Below are 24,237 nucleotides of genomic sequence, written 5' to 3'. Positions count from 1 at the left end.
AACCACCAGGGACATTGCATTCAAATTCAACAAGCACTTTATATTCAGTACTCTAACTCAAACAATAACAACCTACACCCAAGTGCCATCTAGCCCCTGCATACCACAGCTCCACACCCAAACTCAACTTAACCACCATCCATACAAATACCATTAAAACACTGTTACCCAGAACACTAGCTTGTGACAACCTGCTACTCAAATACCTCAAGTAAAGCCAGCGACACTATTTGTTACCCTGTATCTATCCTAATTAATAAATCCATTACAGAAAACTTCATCCCAGCCCTATGGAAAGCTTCCTTCATAATCCTGTTACACAAAGGTGGCACATTTATCAAACTGTCAAACTAATGCCCTAAAGTAATCCTTCCTTCTCTCTCCAGAGTACTTGAAAAATGCATACATCAGCACTCCTAGCCATTCTAACTGATAACCAATTATTTTCTCCTACCCAACATGGCTTTCGACCCCACCATATCACCAAAACTGTCCGGCTACATTTTCTAAATAATATCAAAGTAAAAATGCAGGTAATTTTTTTTCTACACCCTTTTCCTGGACTTGTCAAAAGTTTTCCACACAGTCTCTCAACTACACCTCCAAAGAGTAAATCTCACAGGTCTCACAACTCCTTCAATTAGCTGGTTCAGCAACTACTTAAACAATCACATGCAGTCTGTAAAATGGAATTACTTCTTCTCTACATTCCTTTCTATCACTACAGGAGTCCCACAAGGCTTCATACTTGGGCCAATACTTTTCAATATATTCATTAATGACATATACAAGGAATCAAAACTTGCCATCATAACACAATATACCAATGACTGCAATTTAGTTTGTTTAGCCCAAATCATCTCTCCTTAAAAAACATCACAAAGGAAACTTTCACTGCTACAGAAAACTGGCTAAATAAATCTCAGTTGCTCTTAAACCTTAACAAAACCAAACTACTCCTATTCCTTCCAAAAACACAAATCAAAACAACACTGACATTAATACTATCTCCTCAAACACAAAAACTGAAAAAGTCACCAACACAAAATTACAAAGGAGTTATCACTGACAAGTTTATATGTGATCTGCACATTTACATTGCAGTCAAAAAGACACTGCAATCTGGCCTCTCTTTACAGAGCAAAGCACCAGCTAACAGATCACATTTAAAAAAAACAGCTGCCACCTCCCGTATCCATATTACCCTGCTATATGCCTCAGCAAAATTCACAAATCACAAAGCTTCAACCAAACACAGTGGAAAGCACCTACAAGAAAATTAGCAAATTTGCCTGCAGCCTCTCAAATTGCTCCTTTCACTGCATGGCATTCAATAAACTCATATGGCTTTAACTTCCTCAATACTTCATCCTCTTTGAGCTAATCACAGCACACAAAATACTTTGCCATCCACTTAAAACACTCTCACTGGCAAATGTCATCCAGTGGCATGTTAAAAAAAATAGAATCCTAAGATCCTCAGAACTTAAACCTTTTGCTAATAAATCTAACAATTATTACTGTGACTCTCTATTCTCTGTCACCCTCTACAAGACATAGAACAAACTTCCAAACCACATCCAGCTTTTAAATAACATGCAAAAACTCAAGTCACCCCTAAAATATCACCTGGCAAATAATCAACTATGCAACTGTACCAAACCTACAGTTTGAAGTATGCACTCCTAACGCTGTGCACTACAGATGTGTGTATTAAAATAGTACTTTTGATTCTACTCATGATATCTTGAAAACACGTATTTCCTTAATTTGATATGCTTAATAAATAAGATTTGTTCACCGTTGCTTTGAAATTTTTTTTTGAATAATGTTTATTGACTTTTTATTTTGAATTGTCAAAAATGTATTTCGATCCTTGTTTTGGAGCTTTTCAACCCAGGTCTCCACTGAAAATAGGTATTTCAGTTCCCAGACGGACTTTCCCCTTACAAAAAAAAACACAAATATTGTCTGGAGGATGAGGAATTATGTGCTGGAAAGGAGGAATTTCCTCCCACTGTCATATGTATCCTTAATGAATGACCTTCAGAACCCATTTGTCTGAAAACTACCTGCTGCCAAAAAGAAAAGCAAAGATTCATACTTCCTGGAAGGGAGATGGGGCAGCTGGTGAAACACAAATTCCCTTGAACAGTAATTCTGATTTGTTGGGACTGTCCTTGGCTTTGAGAGGCTCCAGAACTATTTTTTTGGAACCCCCTTACCGTTTCTTATTAAATGTCTGCTTAGCTACATTTTCTTGAGATTGAATTTTTTTTTCCAACACTGGATGGGGGTGACAGAATCTCTTAAAAGAGACTTAAAAGAAAAAGAAGGCTGAAAAATCTTGAGAGATTCCCTGTATCAACTTATCCCTTTCATTACCCCGGGGATCACTGCAGTGGCTCTGCTGGACAGAGGCACAGGGAAGTAATGGCTCTGCTGGACTGAGGCACAGGGAACTAATCTAAGGGGGCGGAGAAAGCCAACACATTCTGCCTAGGCTTATAGATGCCCTCGGGCAGATAGCCTAGTACTTACCTATTACACTTTTTGATCACCTCTGTAACGGGGCCAAAAACAACCTCTACCTAAAGCAGTATTTAAAATCTCATTTTTATCATCATCTGGGAGATGCTGAGGATGCAGCTACGCAAACCTCCTCAAAAAAATTCAAGTGGCCACAACCCTGGAAGAAGTATTAAGTGAGTCACACACACACACTGAACAAAGAGTAGTGGCTTGTATAATTGAAGTAACTAAATTATTTACAGCAGATTTGTACTCAAAATCAAACTGCAGACAAAACATTCATCATACCCCCATAATTAGTCAGAAAATGTAGACATAAGAACCTGACAATTCAAAATTATGAAAATTAAAGTTACAGAAATATACATTTTCCCCATACTTATCAATATTCTTCCCATCCTTACCAGAAAGAGAATTACCAGAATTAAATACATATTTAGCAGCTGTACAACTAACTAAAGCTATAGATGCAAAGTCAGGTTTGAGAAGAGTATACAAAAACTTAAAAGACTGGGGAACTTTATACATCCCATCTGCCTTTTTAGGGGTAGCTGGAGCACACATCCTCGAACGCTGACAGAACTGGAGCAAATGGGTGAAGTTCATAACATTTTTTTCGGAGGGCCTGAGAAACCTCGGTTTTCTCCCACTGAAATCAATGGTACATTCTGTTAATAGTCTTAGTGAAAGAGAAACCCCCAAAAGGAGAATCAGAAACTGAACTCTCCCCTAAGTCTGAATCAGAAATCCAAGGAGAGAACACATTGTATATGTCCCTTCATCTTCCTGTTCAGACTCATTATCTTGAATCTCTTCAGAAAAATAAGATATCCCTTTTTTCTTTTATCAAAAAATACCTTATAAGAATGATCAATACCCTGAATTAAACCCTGAGGTAGACCCAGTAAACTAGTCCTGTCTAAGGAAATTTGAGGAGGAGTAGACACAGTCAATTTTGTTTCTTTTTGACAGGAATTATTATTAATACGAGCAACAGCCTCCCCAGGGATGGGCATAACATTCTAACAAAACAGAGAAGCCTTCCTAGTTTCTTCTTCCAGGACTAACAAGAGTGTCTCTCCCTTGCCCACTGAGCAGACCCCAACAGCTGCAAAGGACGTGGATAACCCCATGTCCATAGTGGCTTGTAGGTACTACACCAGAGGGACCAGGGTAAAAGATGAGTGGTCTAAGGTACAATTAACGACCACAGCAGAGTCACCCACCTGCGCCCAAGGCAAATTTCTAGCCTGCTGTTTTGGTGGAGGCTGTTTGCTTAACTTTTTCTGTCTAGAAAAAGGACAGACCATTGGACCAACAGTTTTCTCCATTATTAAGTTGAAAATGGTACCTCTTTCCCATGTAAAACAAGCAGCAAAAGCAGGTAAAACTTAAGTCTTTAGAAGCCACTTTTTCACACAAAACCACAGTAAAAAGCACTTTAAAACACTTTGCCATCCCCAAAAAGTAAAATAAACACATTATCCACAGAAAAAATGGTTTTCAAGTACTTTAAACTACTTTCGAATTGAAAGGAAAAAAAGAGCCCTCATTTAAAAACAACTACAATACAGTATCATGACAGACTATTAAAACACAGACTCTTAGCTTTAAAATAACTTTCCTGAATTGGAAAGCGTTATTCAACAAACCATTTTTTTAATGAAAGTTTTTTCCCCAAAGGGAGCTTACCTGCCCAGCAAAGGAACATCACAAGCAGATCATCGATTTGCTAAAGCCTCTGAGGAGCACACTCTTAAGAGGCAGGAAAGCTCTGGAGGGCTTGGTACCTAAAGCTGTCATTTTAGACAGCTCATGTTGAGCTAACTGATGGTTTGGGTATGGGGAAAGTGCCCTGAAGCTTTAGATGCTGGCCAGCAGCTACATTCTATAGGATATAACCAATACAGCTAAGGCTACTGCAGCATTGATCAATATGATGAACACATTATTGTGCCAGAATCTGGTACGGAAAGGGAAGAAAGACTTGATTCATTGGACAAGGAGGACTCCCCTGGAAAAGAGGAAGGAAGGAAGGAATTTCCACAGCCAAGTATAACCCTGCTGGATAATATTTAAAATCCATCTGTCCGAATACCTTTTCAGGCTTTTCCTTTCTTTTCAGGTCTTGTTCGACATTAGTTTTTAAAATTCTGTTTAATGACACCTTACTGTTTAAAATGTTTATCGACATGTTGAATCACAGCATGCACCATCATGGAAACCTCTGAAAAAGGCTGACAAATTCTTACAGGTGGAACATAACAGGGCCCATCAAGCACAGTGCTCAACAATATATCTAATCAGCATTGCAAAAGACAAGGTTAAACAATAATGCATTCACTATGTACTTTTAAATAACTTTTACTGTAGACAGGAACATTATAAAATGTATTCATAATGAAATCATCAACAAAAACTAGGCAAACTTTTAATTGGACACCGACCCACTGAAATAAAGTCCCTCAATGGATCTTGACGTTTGCCAGCTCTGATAGCATAAAAGTCCTATCCAAAGCCCAGATGACCAGACTTTTAATAGTGGCTTAAGCATCTGCAGTAGCTGGCATGAGGAAAGAAAGGAATGATGTGGGTTTGCCACTTGTTGGAGGAGGGGGCAAAGTGCATGCTCATTACTCATTACTGTGGTACAATCGCTGATGGAGATCAGGGCTGGTTTCGAGGCGGCCAGGGCAGCCTTACGGGTTACATCTCCTGTAGAAGTGAGGGACATGCTCTTGCTGGCACACGATGACCCTTGGAGTAAGGGACATTAGCAGCGGGGATAAGACTCAGAGTGCAAAAATCAAACCACCCTTGATGATTGCCTTAATCATGGCCCCTCCTGGCTGACCTTTATGATCTGGTGATGGAGGAATAATTGGAAGATTGTGGGAGTCAGCATACAAATGACAGGCAGCAGGAACAAAATATGGGGGTGGGGGTAGTTAAATAAGGCATGATCTTCCGGTCACACTGTCTTACCCTGTTGGGCACTGAAGCTGTATGCTTTCCCAGTCAAAGGAAGAAAAAGTGATGCCAAACAGCCAACATCCATTAAAAAATGCTCTCAATGAAGTATTAACATCTCTCAGTACTGACTGGGGATAAGACTTAGGCAAATCAAGACAGAAATGAACTAAGCTAAAGCAGGCAGTGGCAGAAGAAAAGAGCACAACAATACAGTTTGACAAGGACAGGTGGCAAACACAGCTACTGCATTAACATCAAAGAAACTGGTGTTTACATGTTCACAAAAATAAATTTTATATATATATATATATATATATATATACACACACACACACATACATATATATATCTGCATAACAGTTCTTAGAATCTATTAAATCTACTTACCCATTTTTTTAAACCAATATGGCCATTTACCACCATGCTGGCTAATGTGAGAGACAATTTCTTTATCACCACCCGGAGCTGAAACAAAACGCATATTCAAGATTAACACTGCATGACCACCACACTCAACCTTCTACCTCCAAAATGTGCAGCAGTACTTAATAATGTGGAACACATGGACAAAATATGGACCACTTACTAAACCTCTTCAACTGCGAATCTCACACTCTGGTTAAATGTGTTACATTACACTCATAAAAAGCTATTTTGATGGATTTCTGTGATGCAGCATTCTTAACTATGGAGTAGTTAACAAAAATAAAATTCTTAATGACTGTAACAGATTAGTTCAATGTGAAATGGCATGGACATTTAAGATTCAAGATAAAGAATTTTCTTCATAACAAGGTACAGTTGAGAAGTAGAAGCAGGTCTACAACATATAAAGTACTTAAAATATTCATTGATATTTCTGAGGGACTCCAGAAGTAAGTGATTAATGCTAAAAGTATGTAAATGGTATCAAAATGGTCAGTGGTGCAGCAAGAGGTTCTCCGGTTCGATTCTTGGCTGGGGTGCCTTCTGTGCAGAGCATGCATGCCCTCCCTGCATTCGTGTGGGTTTCCTCTGGGTGCTCCAGTTTCCTCCCACGTTACAAAGACATGTGTCTGGAGCATTTCTCCCCAGGCCTCCGATGAACATTGACTTGCTCCAAGTTGGACTTTCCCAGGAAACAAATGTTAAATAAATAAAACAAAATATCTACTACAAAAAGGTCTACCTTTGGTAACAACTAGACTAAGGCCACAGGCATTAAATCCATTACCAAGCTGCCCAAAACCCTCCTCCATCCCATAAAACACCACAGCGTCAAACCTCACCAGATCTTCACTGCCAAACTTCATCTCAGATCAATTTCTAAATACCCCTAGGCTGCCTGATATACTTTCAGGATTTTTTTTCTTCCAGTTTGTGAGTACACTAAATAAATTATCACATTATTTCATTCTTCCTCCAGCACAGTGCTAGAGGGTGTTTCATAAAGTTTTTTTTTTTTTTTTTTAAATAATTTTCTTTTTTTTTTTTAAATAATTTTCCCTCAAGCTTGTTCATTCTTTTTGGTTAACCTTACTAGCTTTATAGAACTTTAGAGTGTTGCGTGTGTGAGACAGAGTGTATGTATGTACATACATATGTTTATCATAAAGAAACATATTTACATATATATATATATATATATATACATATATATATATATATATATATATATATATATATATATATAAATATATATATAAATATATATATATATATATATATATAAATATATATATATATATATATATACACACACACACACACACACACACACACACACATACATACATATATACAGCATCACAGCAAGAAGTACTCCTGTTCGATTCTCGGCTGGAGCGCCTTGTGTGTGGAGTCTGCATGTCTTCCCAGCGGTCGAGTGGCGTTCGAAAAACATGTGTGAATAGGCATGCCTTTGTTGAAGGTTGGGCTGGCACCTCGGCACCATAAAAATCTACTGCCAATCATTAGTAGACCGGAGTTCTGCTGTAGCGACCCCTAACCGGGAAAAGCCGAAAGAACAACACATATAGATATAGATATATATTTTTATAATATATATATATAGATATATATATATATATATATATATATATATATATATATACGCCAACACAGAATAGGTGCACGGAACTAAAATGGTGCACGGATTGCAGAAAACACAAAGCTCACATAATATCCAGCACTCCAAAAAATTAAATCCAAGCGAAGGTGTAAAGAAGTTTATTAGGCTAACCGCCCAACTAGAACACAGACCTGTGGCTGGTTTTGCTCACAGCGTCCTCAGTGTGTGGACATTATGTGGGCTTTATATATATATATATATATATATATATATATATATATATATGTGTGTGTGTGTGTGTGTGTATGTATATACATACATATATGCATGCGTTTACACATATACTTACACACACACTCATATACATGAAAAAATGAACTGCAATTTTTAAGCATCCAAAGTGTGTGCATACATAAATATACATAATTATATACACACACAGACACACAACTGTACCTTCTTTATGTACACCACTTCCATCTATAGACAATTTTGCCAATCATGAAACAATGCAACATCAGTAAATCTTTGTTTCATTTTTGTAAGGACAAAAACAGATTGATCTTAGTCTACTACTAATCCTGTATGGAGGTCTACCACTTCACTGAACTCAAAGCCTAAGAAGCTATCTCGCCCTTCAGTAAAAAGAAAAACAGCGGCTGGATAACTGGCCCACATTTCATGTTTGCCTTCCTTCTATCTGTTTTTTGTAGTCAAGACAAAAAGTACAGAGCCCTCCATTTAGGATGCACCAATTAAAGTTACGGAAAAAGTTGCCTTTTCTCCTTTTTCTCTGTCATCTAAATCTCAAAATATATCATGCTTTTTGGCCGTGACAAAAAGGCATTAATGATTTTACAATCTAAGTCTTTTAACGGTTAAACTCTAACCCCTGACTTACAGAATCTTAAGGATAAAAAGTTGGCAATGGCTATTACCAGGATTAAGACAAGGTTTTATATTGTGTCTGTTCATCAACTATTCTGTTGGAGTCAGGAAGACCACCTCTTATTTTTTTTCTCCCAACTCCAGGGCGATGAGATTATCTTCAGAGGTCATCTGCTCCTTAAGCTTCAGTCTCAGTGATGATGGTCTTAACCCTTAATGCATCATACAGTTGATGCTGAAGCCTGTTTCAATAGTCAAAACACAGCCTCTACACCTTAATGTTATTCGCCCAGACATCAATATTTTCAACCATGGAATTCTAATAAACATAAATGCTCCCAATGTCAACCCTGCTGGTGTTAAGTGTCTGTGGCACTGATGCTTGGGCCCTATCAGCACTAGGTCTTTTCAGTGCAAGGGCCAGAACCACCATGCAGCGCATCAGAGTATTCAGACCCACTTAGCTCAATGCAGACTTAGTTAATGAGGCCAGCTTTGATTCCAGTTCAGCAAACCTACACTGTTTTGGGTGCTTACACTGCCATTTTCCACTTTAATACTAGCATTTACAGTGCAAACATACAAGTCCTCATCTGAACCCACATCCTTAAAATGTGTCATTCCGAAGGACACAAAGGCTTCTAGAGCTACAACCAGCAAATTCATCTCCAATGTGCTACTCTTTCATATTTTCTCTTTCATTTCTGGAACCTCCCACCTCAGATCATCATAAGGAAGGCAATGTGCTAAATGATCCACTTCAATTTCTCCCACAGCTAATCTTGATAACAAGGAGATTATGGATTCATCAGCATTTCCCCAGTGATCCCAAATTCAGAGAAAGTCCTGGAGATGATTTGCCAGGAGGGAGGGTGGCAGCCAAACAAAATATTCTACTTACAAAGGATGAGGCAAGGCAGCCTTTCATCTTACTCAGCAGTCTCCCGGGATAGTCCTTTCACTGCCTGACATTCTCAAGGTGGTCACCAGTACAATTTGTACAGTCTTGACATGGTGGCTCCAGTACCAATAAAAGCAGATCATATCCTTATACTCTAGAAGGAAATGGGAGTTTCTTATCAGATTCCCATATCAGGTACGTTAGTCTCAGAAGTTGTTCTTAACAGGGTTCCTGCCTCAAACAGCCCAGCAGCTCACCCATCAGAAACAAGTGGTGGATTACCTTGGGAAGTAAAGTGGACATTTTTGAAGAACTGTATCAGACAACAATATGAATGCCAAAAAGACCTGCTAAGGAGAAACTTTTCTGCCAGTCAGGAAAAACTCTCAACTACAGCCAATCTCACAATGCATGCGTCTTGCAATGCAGTTGAAAATTTAGCCACATTCACTGCCACATGTGACTCCACCAAAAGGATTCTGCCGAAGACATGAAGGCAGCTTTCATTAATTACCTATTTCATAGACCATGTCTGTATGGGCCAAAAGACAATAGATACCTTGAAAGCATATTAAAGGAAGGCAAAACCATCACAGATATTGACATAAAATTTCAGCAGCTTCAATGCTTCTTTTCAAGGATGCAAAGGAATTAACACTAGATGTGGTTCAGATGTGGAATGCAGCAAGAAAACCAAAAACAGAATACAAAGAACTCCAACTCTGATACTAATTTGTGGACTGATCAGTGCCAGAGAGAAGGGCCCTGTGCAAATGTTACATACCTGCAAGCCATCCACAGATGGAAAGCAGCACTGTAGCCCTGAGGCCTTTCCCAGCTGTCCTGATCTAGAGGCAGGCAGTATCATCTGTCCCTCTCTGTCTGCACTGAGCTAAATAATAAAGAACAGGTGGATCAGGATGGCCAGAAGCTTAAGTTACAGGATTCTCCTTCATTCAACCCCAGCCCCTCTATCTTTATCCTTGCCAGGTGTCCCAACCATTCCAAAGCAAGTAGAAAGAAAGATGGTCGTAAGTCTCCTTCACAGAAAAGCCATCTGAGTGGTTCCACCAGACAAGACACAGTTAGGATGTTCCTCCAAATTATTTTTGGTGCCTAAAGTGACCTCAGGCTAATATTGGATCTAAGTGGCTAAAGGGCCTTTATACCAAAAGAAACCTCATGTATGGCCACAGTGCAGTCGCTCCTTCCTTGTTTAGCCAAAGTCTTTATTTGCTCTCTGGACTTTCAGATCACCTATCTCCATACAACTGCCTAGGAGTCCAGAATCAGTTTCAAGCTCTTCTCACCTCCAGCTCCATGGTGCTCACCAACTGCATATCTATTATGACAGTCCACCAGACTGAAGGGAGTCAATGATTTCCCTTACTTAGGTGACTCTCTCCTAGCTACCTTCCTGCATTCAAGCCTTGGTGACCGCTTGGGAGTCTCAGACTTCATTACCCCACCCTACGGTGATAACAGTACACTTTGCAAAAACAAAACTAACACAATCAGAGTTGCTCACATTCATCAGCTGCATTATAGATTCAAAACACTCAACGCACACCATCTAAGACACAGAATATAGTCTCTTCATTACAAGGTCTCATCTTTATTACTTTACCCAAAAGTTCCAGTGCATCTTAATGTGCAGAGTCTCATGGCTGCATCTATTCCCACGGCTCTACACATCAAGCACCATCGGAGCGTACCTCAATGGACTTTGCGAGGCTAGTTACTGTAGACTGCAGATCCACTGTGCTAACAAACACTCACCTCCAAAGCTTGCAAGAACTGCCTATGGTGGTGGAAAAAATGTTCCAATTTTTTTAGACAGCAATCCTTTTCAGTTACCCCCCCCCCCCCCAATCCAGTGGCTGCACTCAACATAGATGCATCAGTCCTAGAGTGCAATAGCATTACAATGGGTCAATAGATCAGCTTGTCTGGACACTGTACAAACTTTCCCTTCAAAGCAGCATTCTAGAAATGAGAACAATTTTTCTCACTCAGCAATACTTAAAAGACTCCTCTCCCCACAGACTTACCACAGTACATTTGAACATGTCAGTTGGTCTGGTACACCAACAAATGGGGGAACACCTTAATACAGCATATACAGGGAAACAGAGTATGTTGGAATCATTTACATCAAGTAACCACCTTTTGGCCCCAAGCTACATGTTTGAGACTCCAATCCTGTGGCAGACAACCTCAACAGATGCCTAATGTTGCCTCACAAGTAGTCCCTATGTACTCAGCAGTGTGGATTGGGGAGAAATTAAAGATGGAGAGGGGGTACAACAAGATTTCCCTATGCGTGGATTAATATTTACACTAATCATAAATGCTAGGTTTGCACAAAGGAAAATAACTGAGAAAAAGCAAAGGAGTGAGCTCTGACAGGTTGAATGTTCGGGGTCTTATTATGCAGATGGTGCAGTGTTTTTTTTTTTTTTTTTAGGTGTAACTAACTTAACACATCAATTACATCTAGCACAACTAACTTAACACATCAATCACATCTATAGTACAAATTTCATGCATGGTGCAAATTTAAATGCACTGGCAGCTGACTGAGTTAACAATAAACCTCTTGACCATGTTATATGATGTAAACGATTCCAACATACTCCGTTTCCCTGCATATGCTGTATTAAGGTTTTCACCCATTTGTTGGTGTACCAGACCATTGACATTCTCTTCCTAACTGAAACCTGGCTCAAAAATCACATCAAAAGTGAGGAAATACTTCCACCTGATTACAACATCCTTCGCATAGACAGATTGCCCAAAAAAGGAGGTGGTGTAGCATGGATATTTAAACACCACCTCATTATTCAACTCCTGAACTCATCTGCCCCTCACCACAACAATGAAGAAATCCTTTATGCCAATCTCAGACTAAACCCAAACAAAACAAACAACAACATAGGATGCTATTTCCCACCAGGGAAAAATATTATACCCCTAGAAAATCTCCTGAGCTGGACTACTCTCTCTCTACCCCAGGAAACCATCATTCTCTGCGACTTTAACATTAATTGGCTATCCTATAATAAATCTCCCAAACATTCACCTTAATCTCCATGGGTTCACTCAACCATCCAATCCCCTACCTGAATCAACAAAAACCATAACAATCATACCTTACTTGACTGGATACTAAATCAACAAAGCCTCTCACTCTTACCTAGCAGGCTGCTTACCTGACAGTCATAGTGACCACTCCCCCACTTTCCTAATTCGGCACCACAGAAACAGTCTCAGGCCCATTAGCCACAGGCAAATACGGAACAAGTCCAACTTCAACCCCAACTCCTTCATCTCCTCCCTGCAAAAAATTAACTGGTCACCACTAAAATACCTCAAACTAGATGAGGCTGTCCACTTCTTCAACAGTACCTTCCTCTCCTTCCTAAATACCCATGCTCCTGTAAGAAATGCCAAAGTCAGATCCAGGTGTGCCCCATGGTTACAAAAGACCACCAGAACCCTAATGAAATCCAAAGATGAGGCCTGGGAGCACTGGCGACTAACAAAAAATAACACAGGCAATCATTCTTTGAACTGTGCAATAAAGCCAAAAAGCATATAAAATTAGACAAATTCCTCTACTATAAATCCACCTTAAACTCTACCAACCACAAACCCTAAGCAATTCTAGTCGACTATTAAGACAATCCTCCACCAAGGGAAGATTGATACCCCCCAGCCATCCATTCTCCCCTCCTCCAGCAGTATTGCTGAATCCTTCGACAAACACTTCACTGAAACTATAACATCTCTAAACAAACAACACTTCCTACAACAGTCCCCCAACTCCTAACCCTAAACCCCTCAGTCCTCTTTTCTTCTTCACCTCAGTACCTAGCTCCAACATAAAAAGACTATTGTCAAAACTTAAATCCACCAAACTCGCAGCTGACAATCTCTCCTCTGAATACTTGAAAATTGCAGATGATACACTAGCCTACCCAATTTCAATTCTAATCAACCGTTCTGTAACAGAAGGCTATGTTCCCTCGATATGGAGAATATCTCACATCATTCCCCTCCACAAAGGCACCCCTCCACTGACCTCTCCAATTACAGCCCTATTGTTATCCTCTCCCCTTTCTCCAAGATACTTGAAAAATGTATCAACACCCAGGTCTCCAACTACATCCTAGCTAATAATCTCTTCTCCAAAACCAAACATGGTTTCAGGCCATATCACAGCACTACCTCCGCTCTGCTCTTCTTCACCAACACTATACTTAATCACAAAAACAATGGCCTCTTCTCTACTGCTGTATTTCTAGATCTCTCAAAGGCCTTTGACACGGTATCTCATAAGCTACTACTCTCTACTCTCCCCAACCTCTCCTCCTCAATATCAGCCTGCAACTGGTTCCACAGCTATCTACATGGATGCCAGCAATCAGTAATCTGGGATGATAACCTATCACGTTGCCTCCCAGTTACTCTTGGAGTTCCCCAAGGGTCTATCCTTGGCCCTCTGCTATTCTCACTTTTCACTAACAACCTACATACTGCCACCACACAAGCATCTCCTATACAGTACGCAGATGACTCTACTCTGCCCCCACTCTACAAGAACTACAACAAATCACACAGGAATCATTCTCTTCTGTAGAAAGCTGCTATCCAATGCTCAGCTCCTAACTCAACCCAAGTAAGACAAAACTTCTTCTATTCCAACCTTCCAAAGCCACCCCAAACACCCCCTACTTCAACATTCTTGCCAAAGACAATACCATCATCTCTTCATCAGAACGTACAAGATTACTCGGTGTGGAAATAGACAGCAAACTAATATTTGACACCCACATATCTCTCACAATAAAAAAAAGTTCACAAGAAACTTGGTGCAGTATATCGAAGCCGCCAATTCCTGACCAAGGTGGCTAGAATCTCAACATCCAATTCCCAGCTAATCTCCACCCTACTCTATGCATCCCCCATACTTACCAACCTTAGACAGACAGACCTACACAAGCTGGATGCTTGTTACAACAAAGTTGCTAAATTTGCCACTGGGACATTCTACCACAGCCATCACTGTATCACCCTTAAAGAACTAAACTGGCCAGAACTCCTACAACTCCTTCACTTTAATCAACTCACCCTCGCTCATAAACTTATTAACCACCCCCTTAACATCCCTTCCCTTCAAACCCTTCTCCAACCCTATCACTCCACTAGGCCCCTATGATCAAGCAACAAAAATCAACTCATTGTTATCAAACCCAAAAAACCCAGCAGGAGAAGCCATATTTTCATGTACCATATTTAAACTTTGGAACAATCTTCCACCCTCTAGAACTACTCTACCTTCCAGCAGCCTTTTCAAGACTGCGCTCAAATTCCACTTAAATTTGCACTGGCTTTGTCCTTATTCTAATCCAGACTAACACCCCCACCCTTACATTTCCCCTCACCTTGACTCTTAACCCAACTACACTATTGCCACTACTAACCACAATCAGAATTAGCTAGTTGTCTTTACATACTTTAAAATCTTGTCTGACAACTTTGTTACTAATATTATAAACAACAAGAAACTATCTTAACTTGCAACATTTACTGTATATACTGTTGATAATCAATTTCTTATTGTATTAAAGCCAACAACCTGTAATGTTGTTTACTATTGCTGCAACTTTGTATCTCTATTTATCATGTACATGATGTGGAGCTTTTCTCCCCGGGCATCCGCTGAAAAAGGACCTGTGTCCAGTCAGAATTTCCCAGTAAACAAATGTACATAAATAAATATCACTAGCTGCTATAAATCAAAACAGCTCAATACAAGTGCTTACAAACTTCAAATGGCCCCTTTCATAATAATAAAGGAATAATAATCAAAGCACTCAAAGACCAGTTCAGTGAAGGTCAAGTGTTGATCAGAGGCTCCACTTCCTTCTTACACTATTGTTAGTTTATCTGGAAACAGTTCTCAGTTTACCTATTCTATATTTCATTAAGGATAAAACAAACTATATACAGTGAACCTTATGATTTCCACTTTCTGGTAAAACACTTGTTCATGACTTGTATTGCTAATCTCAACACCTTCCTCTTTCATATTTCAAGGCCTAGCCCACTGGTCCACCCTAGCAGGAATATGTCTGTGGTTAATTCAACATCTGGAACCCCTATGTGTAGTAGTAGCTCCTGCAAACCATTTTTAAATTCATCTAATAATTTACACTCCCAAAAAAATATAATTTCAGACAAAAGAACAGGGAAGCAGCGCATGTCCGTGCAGCAAAACAACCCCCCCCCCCGCCAAATTACACAATGAGGCTCACATCATAACACCTGGGTGGCTTAAATAGTAGCGACAGTCTCAAACGCAGTTCTAGAACATTCTTTAGTAACTAGGTCAGCTTAGCAGTGCTAACTGGTGACTTCAAAAACTGTGCAGACTGGTAAGGAAGTTGGAGGTTTACCAACACTTGGCAGTATCTTGAAAACTTGAATAATGCCACAAACACCAGTTTTAGTTCAAAAATCATAGCACTCAACTTCGGTGCTGTAGAATTGTATTTCCTCTCCAAGTAACTGGAATGCTGACAGTGCAGTGCAGCATTGTGGGGGGGGGGGTGTAACTGTGTGTGTGTCAGCCTTCAGATGACACAGTAAACAGAGGTGCTTGAAATGGTGGTAGTTCAGGTGCATGTAATAACTGCAGAGCACCTACTGTAAAGAGTAGGGTAAGTTCTCCAATGTCCTGGGCAAACTTCTCCTAGTAGTACAAACACCACGTCATGTCTTCCTTGAAGAGGTCACAAACCTAGTGGGACTAACCCAGTCAATAAAGGATAAATGAAATAAAAATATCTGCAGTTTGAAAACACCCAGATTTTTCTCCTGAGATGATGTATACTTTACAAGTCCCCTGCAGAGTGATGTTATATCCTTATGAAACACTGCAGGGCTGACCTCTGCATGATCACTTTGGTTGAGCACAGAACCCAGAGACCACTGAAAAATGTAAGTCTTATCAAATAATATATAAAAATACGTGTATACCAAGATTATATATTGCTTGCTCTGAAGTAGGTATGGATCTCCTCAAAATTGGTTACAGTTAGAGAACTGCAATCGTAGGACTACACACATATCTGCTAATCTTACCAAATCCAACATAGTGAAAGTTTTGAAACATGAAGAGAACAAATCTTAGACAACTTCCCCAACTATTGTAGGAGAAGCATATCGGTGTCAAGCGGGAAAAGAAACCAAACTGGAAGTAGACAAAAATCGGGCAATACCAGTTAAGTAACTGAATGTGCCAAAAACAAAAGACAGAATATAAGGAGAAGGAACAGATGATAAAGCAAAAAATCTGGAAAAGTTCAAATACAATGGACCAGCCTCAAATCAATCAATATCTAATGCATGAATGGTTAATAAGAGGTGAATTTAAACCTAAAGATGAACAGTTAATATTAGCAGCCCAAGGTAGTGGATTATGCACACATTGGTTTACGAAGCCCAATGAACATAAGGGAGAAGCAGACAAATGCAGGTTCTGTAAAACAGAACTGTAAAGTCACACATATTGTTGCTGGATTTGATATGATACACTAATGGCAGAGGGCCTGTATACTGAAAGGTATAATAATGTGAAAAGACTATTGCACTGGAGATTGACATTACAATATTTGTAACTGAGAAGTATGGGAAATGTGAGCCATAAAGCATTACAGAAAATGATGAAGTTTAAATCACATGGGATTACCCATTACCAACAGATCAAAAACAGATGCCAAAAAAAGTTATAACAAGTCCATGAAAAGACAACAAATAGCATTTATCACTGAAATTGCTACATCCATTGATTACAGTATCTTACACAGAGGCACAGACAAAGTCTTAAAAACACCAGGATTTGGAGGCAGAAACAGGGACAATGTGGAAGGATACCCAGACAGTTCCAATAGTAGTAGGAGCAATGGGTCTCATAAAAAAGAATTTACAGTCTTATTTAGATATGCTGCTGGTACATGTAACTCTGTATGAATGGTAGGACTCATCAGTTCTGGGCACATTGTGGGTGCTGTGAAGAACACTTTTGCCTAGCATCAAAGACTGAAACAATACTAATTTCACAAACTTTAGTCATGCTTTGACTTAGGAATGTGGCTATTCCTGTTCTGGTATTAGAAAACCAAAAGATTTGGAGAAAATAAAAGAATAGAAGCACTTGGGCTAAGTATACTTGGAAATTCTGTAATATGTTATCAATACAGGCAACCTCACAAGAACTATAGACAGGAGGAATTCTATGCACCATGAATCTTAACGGTCCAATATTTGCTGGAAAATACATAATTGTTACTTAAGAAAAAAAAGGGATGAAGCAAAATTCTGTGTTGGCATAATGATTAAGGTATTCCCTCTCCCATGCACAAAGGTATGATCTTGACCTCAAGCTAACTCATGTAGGAAGTATCCATCTTCTCCCTGTGTCTTTGTGAGGTTCCTCCAAAAACATGGTGGGTGTTTCCACCTCACACTCACCCAAGAAGAGAGTTGGGGGCAGCAACACAGACTCTAAATAGTGCCAAATGGGGGAAAAGCTTTACAGACCCATAACTTTGGGCATTATCTCTGATGCACAGTATTCACTAGACAAGAGAACATGAACAACAGACTGCATACATGTCAAGGCATATTACAAAAACTGGCTGTAGGTGATTTAGTCAGTTCACTAATGTTGTCAAAGTCATTAAAGCAGTAACACTATGACTGCACTAGTTACTAGCAAGCAGGAAGGAATAATCTGTAGATTCTTACACAGTACATGAACTGCTGTAGTAATTTGTGCAACTGTGTGTGCTGAACAGTAGTAAACCTTTCCATATATTGCACACTGAGAAATACAACCAAGGCCAATTGCCACTCACAGACCTATCTGGAACTTGGAACAGAAGCCACCTACCTTTGCATTTAAGGGAGGGATGTGCATGCATGTATGGTGTGTGCATGAAGGAAACAGATGATGAGGGGAGAAGACAGGCTACAACAATGGAAACTCATTCTGCACATATACTAAGAACGTGCCTGCCATGCTCCCCTAAGTCCTTCATGAACTGGTGGACTATGGCTAAACCGTGCAGATATTAGATGGATAATCTGAAAAATGTAAAACATGCTGTTGAATTGTGTACAATCTTCTGCTTTATATCCAAGAAGCAGCGTACTTAGAAATTCTTTTGTAATATTTGGAATCTGTGCCCCACCTCAGAGGGAAGTGGAACTCTATTAATTGTCTATCAATGCCGAGCACCCTTGCGCTTCATTCACAGCGCTTAAGTGCAGCTCTGAACTGTGATAAATTCCTGGAGTTTTTAGTGTAGACATAAGAAAAAGTGTTAAAAATAAAGCCAGTAAACTATGCTGTGTTTCTTGAGGTCTGAATTGAGTGACACAGTCAATGGATAAACTGGTAATTAAAAGTTGTATTCATTTATTGGCAGAATTCTGCAGTAGTGAACTTGGAACTTGCATCTCAATAATCTATAATGCAATAGCATTTTTTTTAAAACTGGTCTACAGCTGCAAGCTACTTTAATTAAAATACAAAATCATAATAGCCCTGCTTAATAAAATTAAACCAGACATGTCAAGGAGACTACAGAATAACAGCCAATGTAATCAAAATGAAGATTACAACAATAAATGTTTCACTGAATTATATTATAAAGCCCATTTAGAAATAAAGCATCTAGACTCATTTTAAAAGAACCTTGTGTCTAGTGGATATTGACTGAAGTGTGAAGGGTATATATTTATGACACACTGAAAAATAGCATCAATGTATGCCACTTGAAGAAATTTGAGAGAAATTTAAAGGCTTTAGAAAGAAAAGAAAATGTTAGTGGGGAAAATAAAATGCAACTAGTACAGTTAACCAAGATTGTAAACAATTTGCCTTTACAGTGAATGGTGGTGAGCGAGTGTGCACGCCTGTGTGTGTGTAATGAGGAAGTCAGAGTTTTCCATTAATTGTTTCACAGTATGCTTCATTTACAGAGAAGTGCTGTCAATGATCAGCTGCACTGTGCAATGGAATGTAAGGTTGCAATGGTCAGTGTTTTGGTGCTGAGTCACAGTGGTAACTTGTCAGTCATTCTTCTGTGAGGTACAGGGATGCTACGGTTGTGTTGTTCAGGTTCAGGGTTTCTGCAATGTCATATGGAACATGATGTGGTATGCTATACCAAGTAGAATAAGATGACTGAACAGGAATGGAAGGCACCCTGGGGTGCAGCAGGCTTCATGGTCAAGCTGTTGACAGAAAAAAAAATGTACAACTACAAGGGAGGTGACTAGCATAGTGAAAACTGTGAAGGGATTTATATATGCCTTAAAGACCTGAACAGTGCACCAGGATAAAACTGTTTTAGCCACTCACAGTAAACTTAATCTGAATAAAATACGTTTACCACTTTTTTAAAACTTTTTCTTTCCAAGTCATGGCATCCCACAATCCTAGTGAAAGAGGGAGGAGTTATATTACTGGGCATACAATCTCCAGACTAACTAGTTGGACTGAGTTTTCGCAAGATGTACCCAACTTTTCCAAGAGCCTCTGGCCAGATTTTTGAAGTCTGCAGGCTGAGTGGTATAGCCACATTAAACAAAAGCTATGTACTTACCATAACGATAAATTCATGTTGCCTTATTTTCATCCAGTTCAACCTTTGGGTTGTCAGATATGACCGGATCTGAACTCTGCATTTTTTTCGAAGCTTCAGACCCAGGGCTCTGACTCCTCCCTCATCCATAATTCCCTCCACTGCCTCAGATTGAGTTTGCCAGGTATACCAGTCAACTTCTATACATAACATTGTTACTATAAATTCCAAATTATCTCAGAAAAAAAAAAAACTACAGCCTAGAGAGCTGTAAATAGACAAGGTCTGAGGTGAGATCCACCCAATCACTTAGAGCTATCAATGATATTGAAAGGGGGAAGGCGGGAGGAGTGTTGAACTGGATGAAAATAAAAACACAGATCTATCGTTATACAAGTAGTGAACATTCATATCAGATGTCTATTTTCTTCTGATTCAGGAGTTGGGATGCATTCCCAAGCTGCGGAACACCTGGGTGGTATCAAGGAAGGACGTTCCTGAGGATGGTGGAACAGAAGGAAGAATGTGTTCTAGATTGTACATCTAATATATAATGACACACAAAAGGTGGCAACCATAGTTACTTTGGCTAGTGGATGAACCACAGACCAAGTTGCTGCTGCAAAAATGTCATCAATCGGGATCCTATTCATAAAGGGTACAGAGGTAGCTATCACCCCTGTATAAATCAGCTTTGGGTTTTGTATGCAATGACAGACCTCTATCAGTATAAGCAAAGGAAATGACAACCATTTGAAAACCGTAACTTTGGAAACAGCCTTACCCAATTTAACCTTGGAGAAAGCTACAAAAAGTTGGTCTGACTTTGTGAAATCTTTTGTTCTATAAAGATAGAACTTGAGTTAATGAATATCTAGCACGTACAGTATATACTCTCCTTTGTTTGAGTATTTTGGGAAGAACTCTGGTAGGTTCACAGATTAGATACGACTCCATCACCTTAGAAAGAATGGACATGTTAGTCCTTAGCATAACTCTGTCTTTATGGAAAATTAAATAGGGAAGTTTGTAAGAACGGGCAGGCAGTTAAGAGTTTCGTCTTGCTGAACTGATTGCAACTAGGAATATTGTTTTCCCAAGACAAAAATTTTAAAAGTCTGCAGAAACTGTTGGTTCAAAGGGGGGATGAGTTAAAGTTTGCAGCAAAACTGTAATATCCCGGGGGAAATGGGGGTCCCTATTTGGAGGTTTCAACAATAAGGTTCCTTTAGGGAAGGCTTTGTAAATTTTCAGAGGTGCTATGGAAGTACTACTTTGTCCAATGTTAACATTGGAAGCAACAGTAACCTGGACCTTGACTGTAGAAAGACTAGAACAACTGTAAAAGAGCTCTGAGAAAAACTGTAAAATAGAAGGGAGAGATGCGGAGAAGGGGTCCAAACCTTTTGTTACAGCCCAAATGAAAAACCTTTTCCATTTGTTCTGGTAGATCTTTTTGGTAGATTGCTTCTGAAAGGCTCAGATAATCTGAACCACTGAAGCAGAAAGCCTGGCAACTCTAACTATAGTTAGAAAGCACAGTTGTGTAAAATATTACCATAACGGTAGATGTCCACCTCTTCACTGCTGCAGTATTCATTACATTAGGGATCCTCTGCCAAGGGCGGCCCAACATCCAGCCTGTATACCAAAGTCTTTAGGTTGCTTTAAGGTACACTGTACGTGACACGTATGTTCCCATGCATAGTGTAGGGCATAAAGGTGACATCTGGATGTACCATCCTCAGTAGAATGCCAGTCCAAGGAAAAGAGAGGTAATGGACCAGAGGGCAGAGGAAGGGATGGAGTGACTGAATACTGCAACGGTGAAGAGGGGGACATCTAGCATTATGGTAAGATTTTACACAACTCTAAGTCCCTTCCATGTCACTTCTGTAGTATTCATTACATTAGGAAGAGTGCGAAAGCTCAGGAAGAAACTTTGGAGGAGGAAGGACCAGTAGAGCCCTCCAGGAAGCCATGTAGGATGGCCCTAGCAAACCCAGATCCACCTCAGGAGATTCCATCCAACTAGAAAGTGCTTGGTAAAAGTATCCAAAAAAGTCCAGGTAACGGCCTCAAGAATAGAATTAGTATCTAAATGCTTAAAAACAAGCACCAAAAGAAGCCACTGCTCTAGTAGAATGAGCCTTTACAAAAGAAGGAAGGCTCTTACTATGAAAAGAGCAAAAAAATGAAATAGCTTTTGAAATCCAAGAAGAAACAGTCTGCTTGGATACAGCTAATCCCAAGGACCTGGGATGAACAGAAACAAAAAAAATGATCAGATTTCCTAATAGTCTTAGTCTTATCCAAATAAAATCAGAGTGTCTATGCACATCTAACATGTGCAGCACCAGCACCTTCTCACTAGTAGACTGTGGAGAAGGGGAAAAAAGTGGGCAAATGAACAGACTGATTAAGGGACACCTCAGTAGCCACCTTGGGCAAAAAAAGGATTAGTAAGCAAAGGCACCCTATTCTTATGAAACACGAAAAAAAGGAGGACAAACCAGAAGGGCTTGAAGCTCAGACACCTGTCTGGCAGAAGTAAGGACCGACAAGAGTATAGTCTTCCAAGAGCAATGTTACAGGGAAGTTGAGGCTGTAGGCTCAAAAGGAGCCCAAATCAATTTTTCCAAAACAAAATTAAGATCCCTGGGAGAAGGAATAGGCTTCCTGGGAGGCCTAATATGAGGGATGCCTTTAAGAAAGTGTTTAGCTTCAAATCTAGAGGCCAGGATGGGAGAGAAAGGCAAACAAGCAGAGACAGCAGATAACTGGGCCTTAACAGAAGAATCCCCCAACCCAGCATTGAACAATTCATGTAGATAGGAAAGAACCAAGGAAACATCAAAAGAAAGTGGATCCGAGTTACAAGAAAGACAACAAACAGAAAACCTTAGGATTTCCTAACAGTGGGTTTCCTGGCCTTTTGCAACACCCTCAGCCTGTCCTCAGAAAAAAGGTGTCTAAAAGGGATCAAAATCCTATCACACCCACAGTGTCAACTGAAGAGTGGACAGGTGGAGATGAATGAGAGACCCTTTGTCTTGCATGAACAGGTCCACCCTGTGAGGTAACTTGTGATGACTGCACTTGGCTAAATGCAGAAGAGGGAACCAATGCTGTCATGGCCAAATGGGAGTCACCAACAAGATTTTGGGAGTCTCCTGCTGAATTTTGAACAGGACTTTTGGAATGAAGGGAAGGATATGGAATGCATAAAGAAACATCCTCTTCCAAGAAAAAGGATAAAGGGGGTCCACCCTCCGAACCAGAGGACCTGGAACTCTGGCACATAAAAGAGGAAGCTCTCTATTCAGAAGCGAGGTAAATAGATCTATATGAGGAGTACCCCACTGGTGGACAATGTCCAGAAACACATTCCTGTGAAGCATCCATTTGTGGGATTGAATTAAAGACCTCCTCAGAGTTGAGGGAATGTAAATTACTTGAACAGTCACTTGATACTGGACAGCAAAAGCCCACACCAGGAGTGCCAGCTGGCAAAGAAGATTAGTTTGTTTACATACCACATCACTGTGGTATTGTCTGTAAACACCTTGTGAGGTCCTGGGGAGAAGAGAAGATGAAAAGCCTGAAGTGCCAGCAAAACAGCTCTCATTTCTTTGACACTAATGTGTTCTTTCTGTTGAAGAGGCAAACACACCCCTGCACCTTTAGAAGCTGAAAGCTGCTCACCATTCCACATCTGCAGCATCTGTGAACAGCTCCTGAGAGGGAAGAGGGAGATGAAAGGGTGCCCTGGGTTTCAAGACAGTTACTGAATCCACCAGTGAAGTTCCTTCATGAGACAAGGGAGAAGAAAAATGACAAAGTCTAGGGGATATGCATGTTGAAATCTAACTGACTTCAGAAACCACTGAAACTTTCTCATGTGGGGTATGTCTAGTAGGAGCATAGAGATGGTGGATGCCATGAAACCCAAAACTGTCAGAAACACCATGGTTGTGATACAGGTCAGAGGAAGAAGAGTTTGAAAGGAGGAAACGGGTGCCGAGACCTTGGGAAGAGGCAGAGATGCCAGCATTGGCACTGTCTGAATCCTGCATCCCAGAAAAACATGATCCTGAAAAGAAGTCGGAAAAGACTTTTTGAAACTTATTGTGAACCCCAAGCTCTGCAGAAGGGAAATGGCAAAATGAAGATTTTGTAAGAGATCTCTGGAGAGGATGCCTGAAAAAGGTCATCTAAGTAAGGAAATACTTGAA

At 39.9% G+C, this 24,237-nt stretch overlaps 1 protein-coding gene across 1 annotated transcript in view; it reads right to left on the bottom strand.

The window, feature by feature from the left end:
* Positions 1–24,237, bottom strand: part of SMCHD1 (structural maintenance of chromosomes flexible hinge domain containing 1) — a 3,546,415-nt gene that overhangs the window by 2,316,514 nt on the left and 1,205,664 nt on the right. The window contains exon 18 of the mRNA XM_044065561.1: positions 5,893–5,970. Coding sequence (XP_043921496.1) covers positions 5,893–5,970 — 78 coding nt within the window. The remainder of the gene's footprint in view (positions 1–5,892; positions 5,971–24,237) is intronic.

The sequence above is a fragment of the Protopterus annectens genome, chromosome 3.part0, assembly GCF_019279795.1.
Source record: "Protopterus annectens isolate FY-2018-M chromosome 3.part0, PAN1.0, whole genome shotgun sequence".
Classification (NCBI taxonomy): domain Eukaryota; kingdom Metazoa; phylum Chordata; order Ceratodontiformes; family Protopteridae; genus Protopterus; species Protopterus annectens.
Note: the sequence above shows the minus strand (reverse complement) of the source record. Positions and strands in the feature narration are given on the sequence as shown.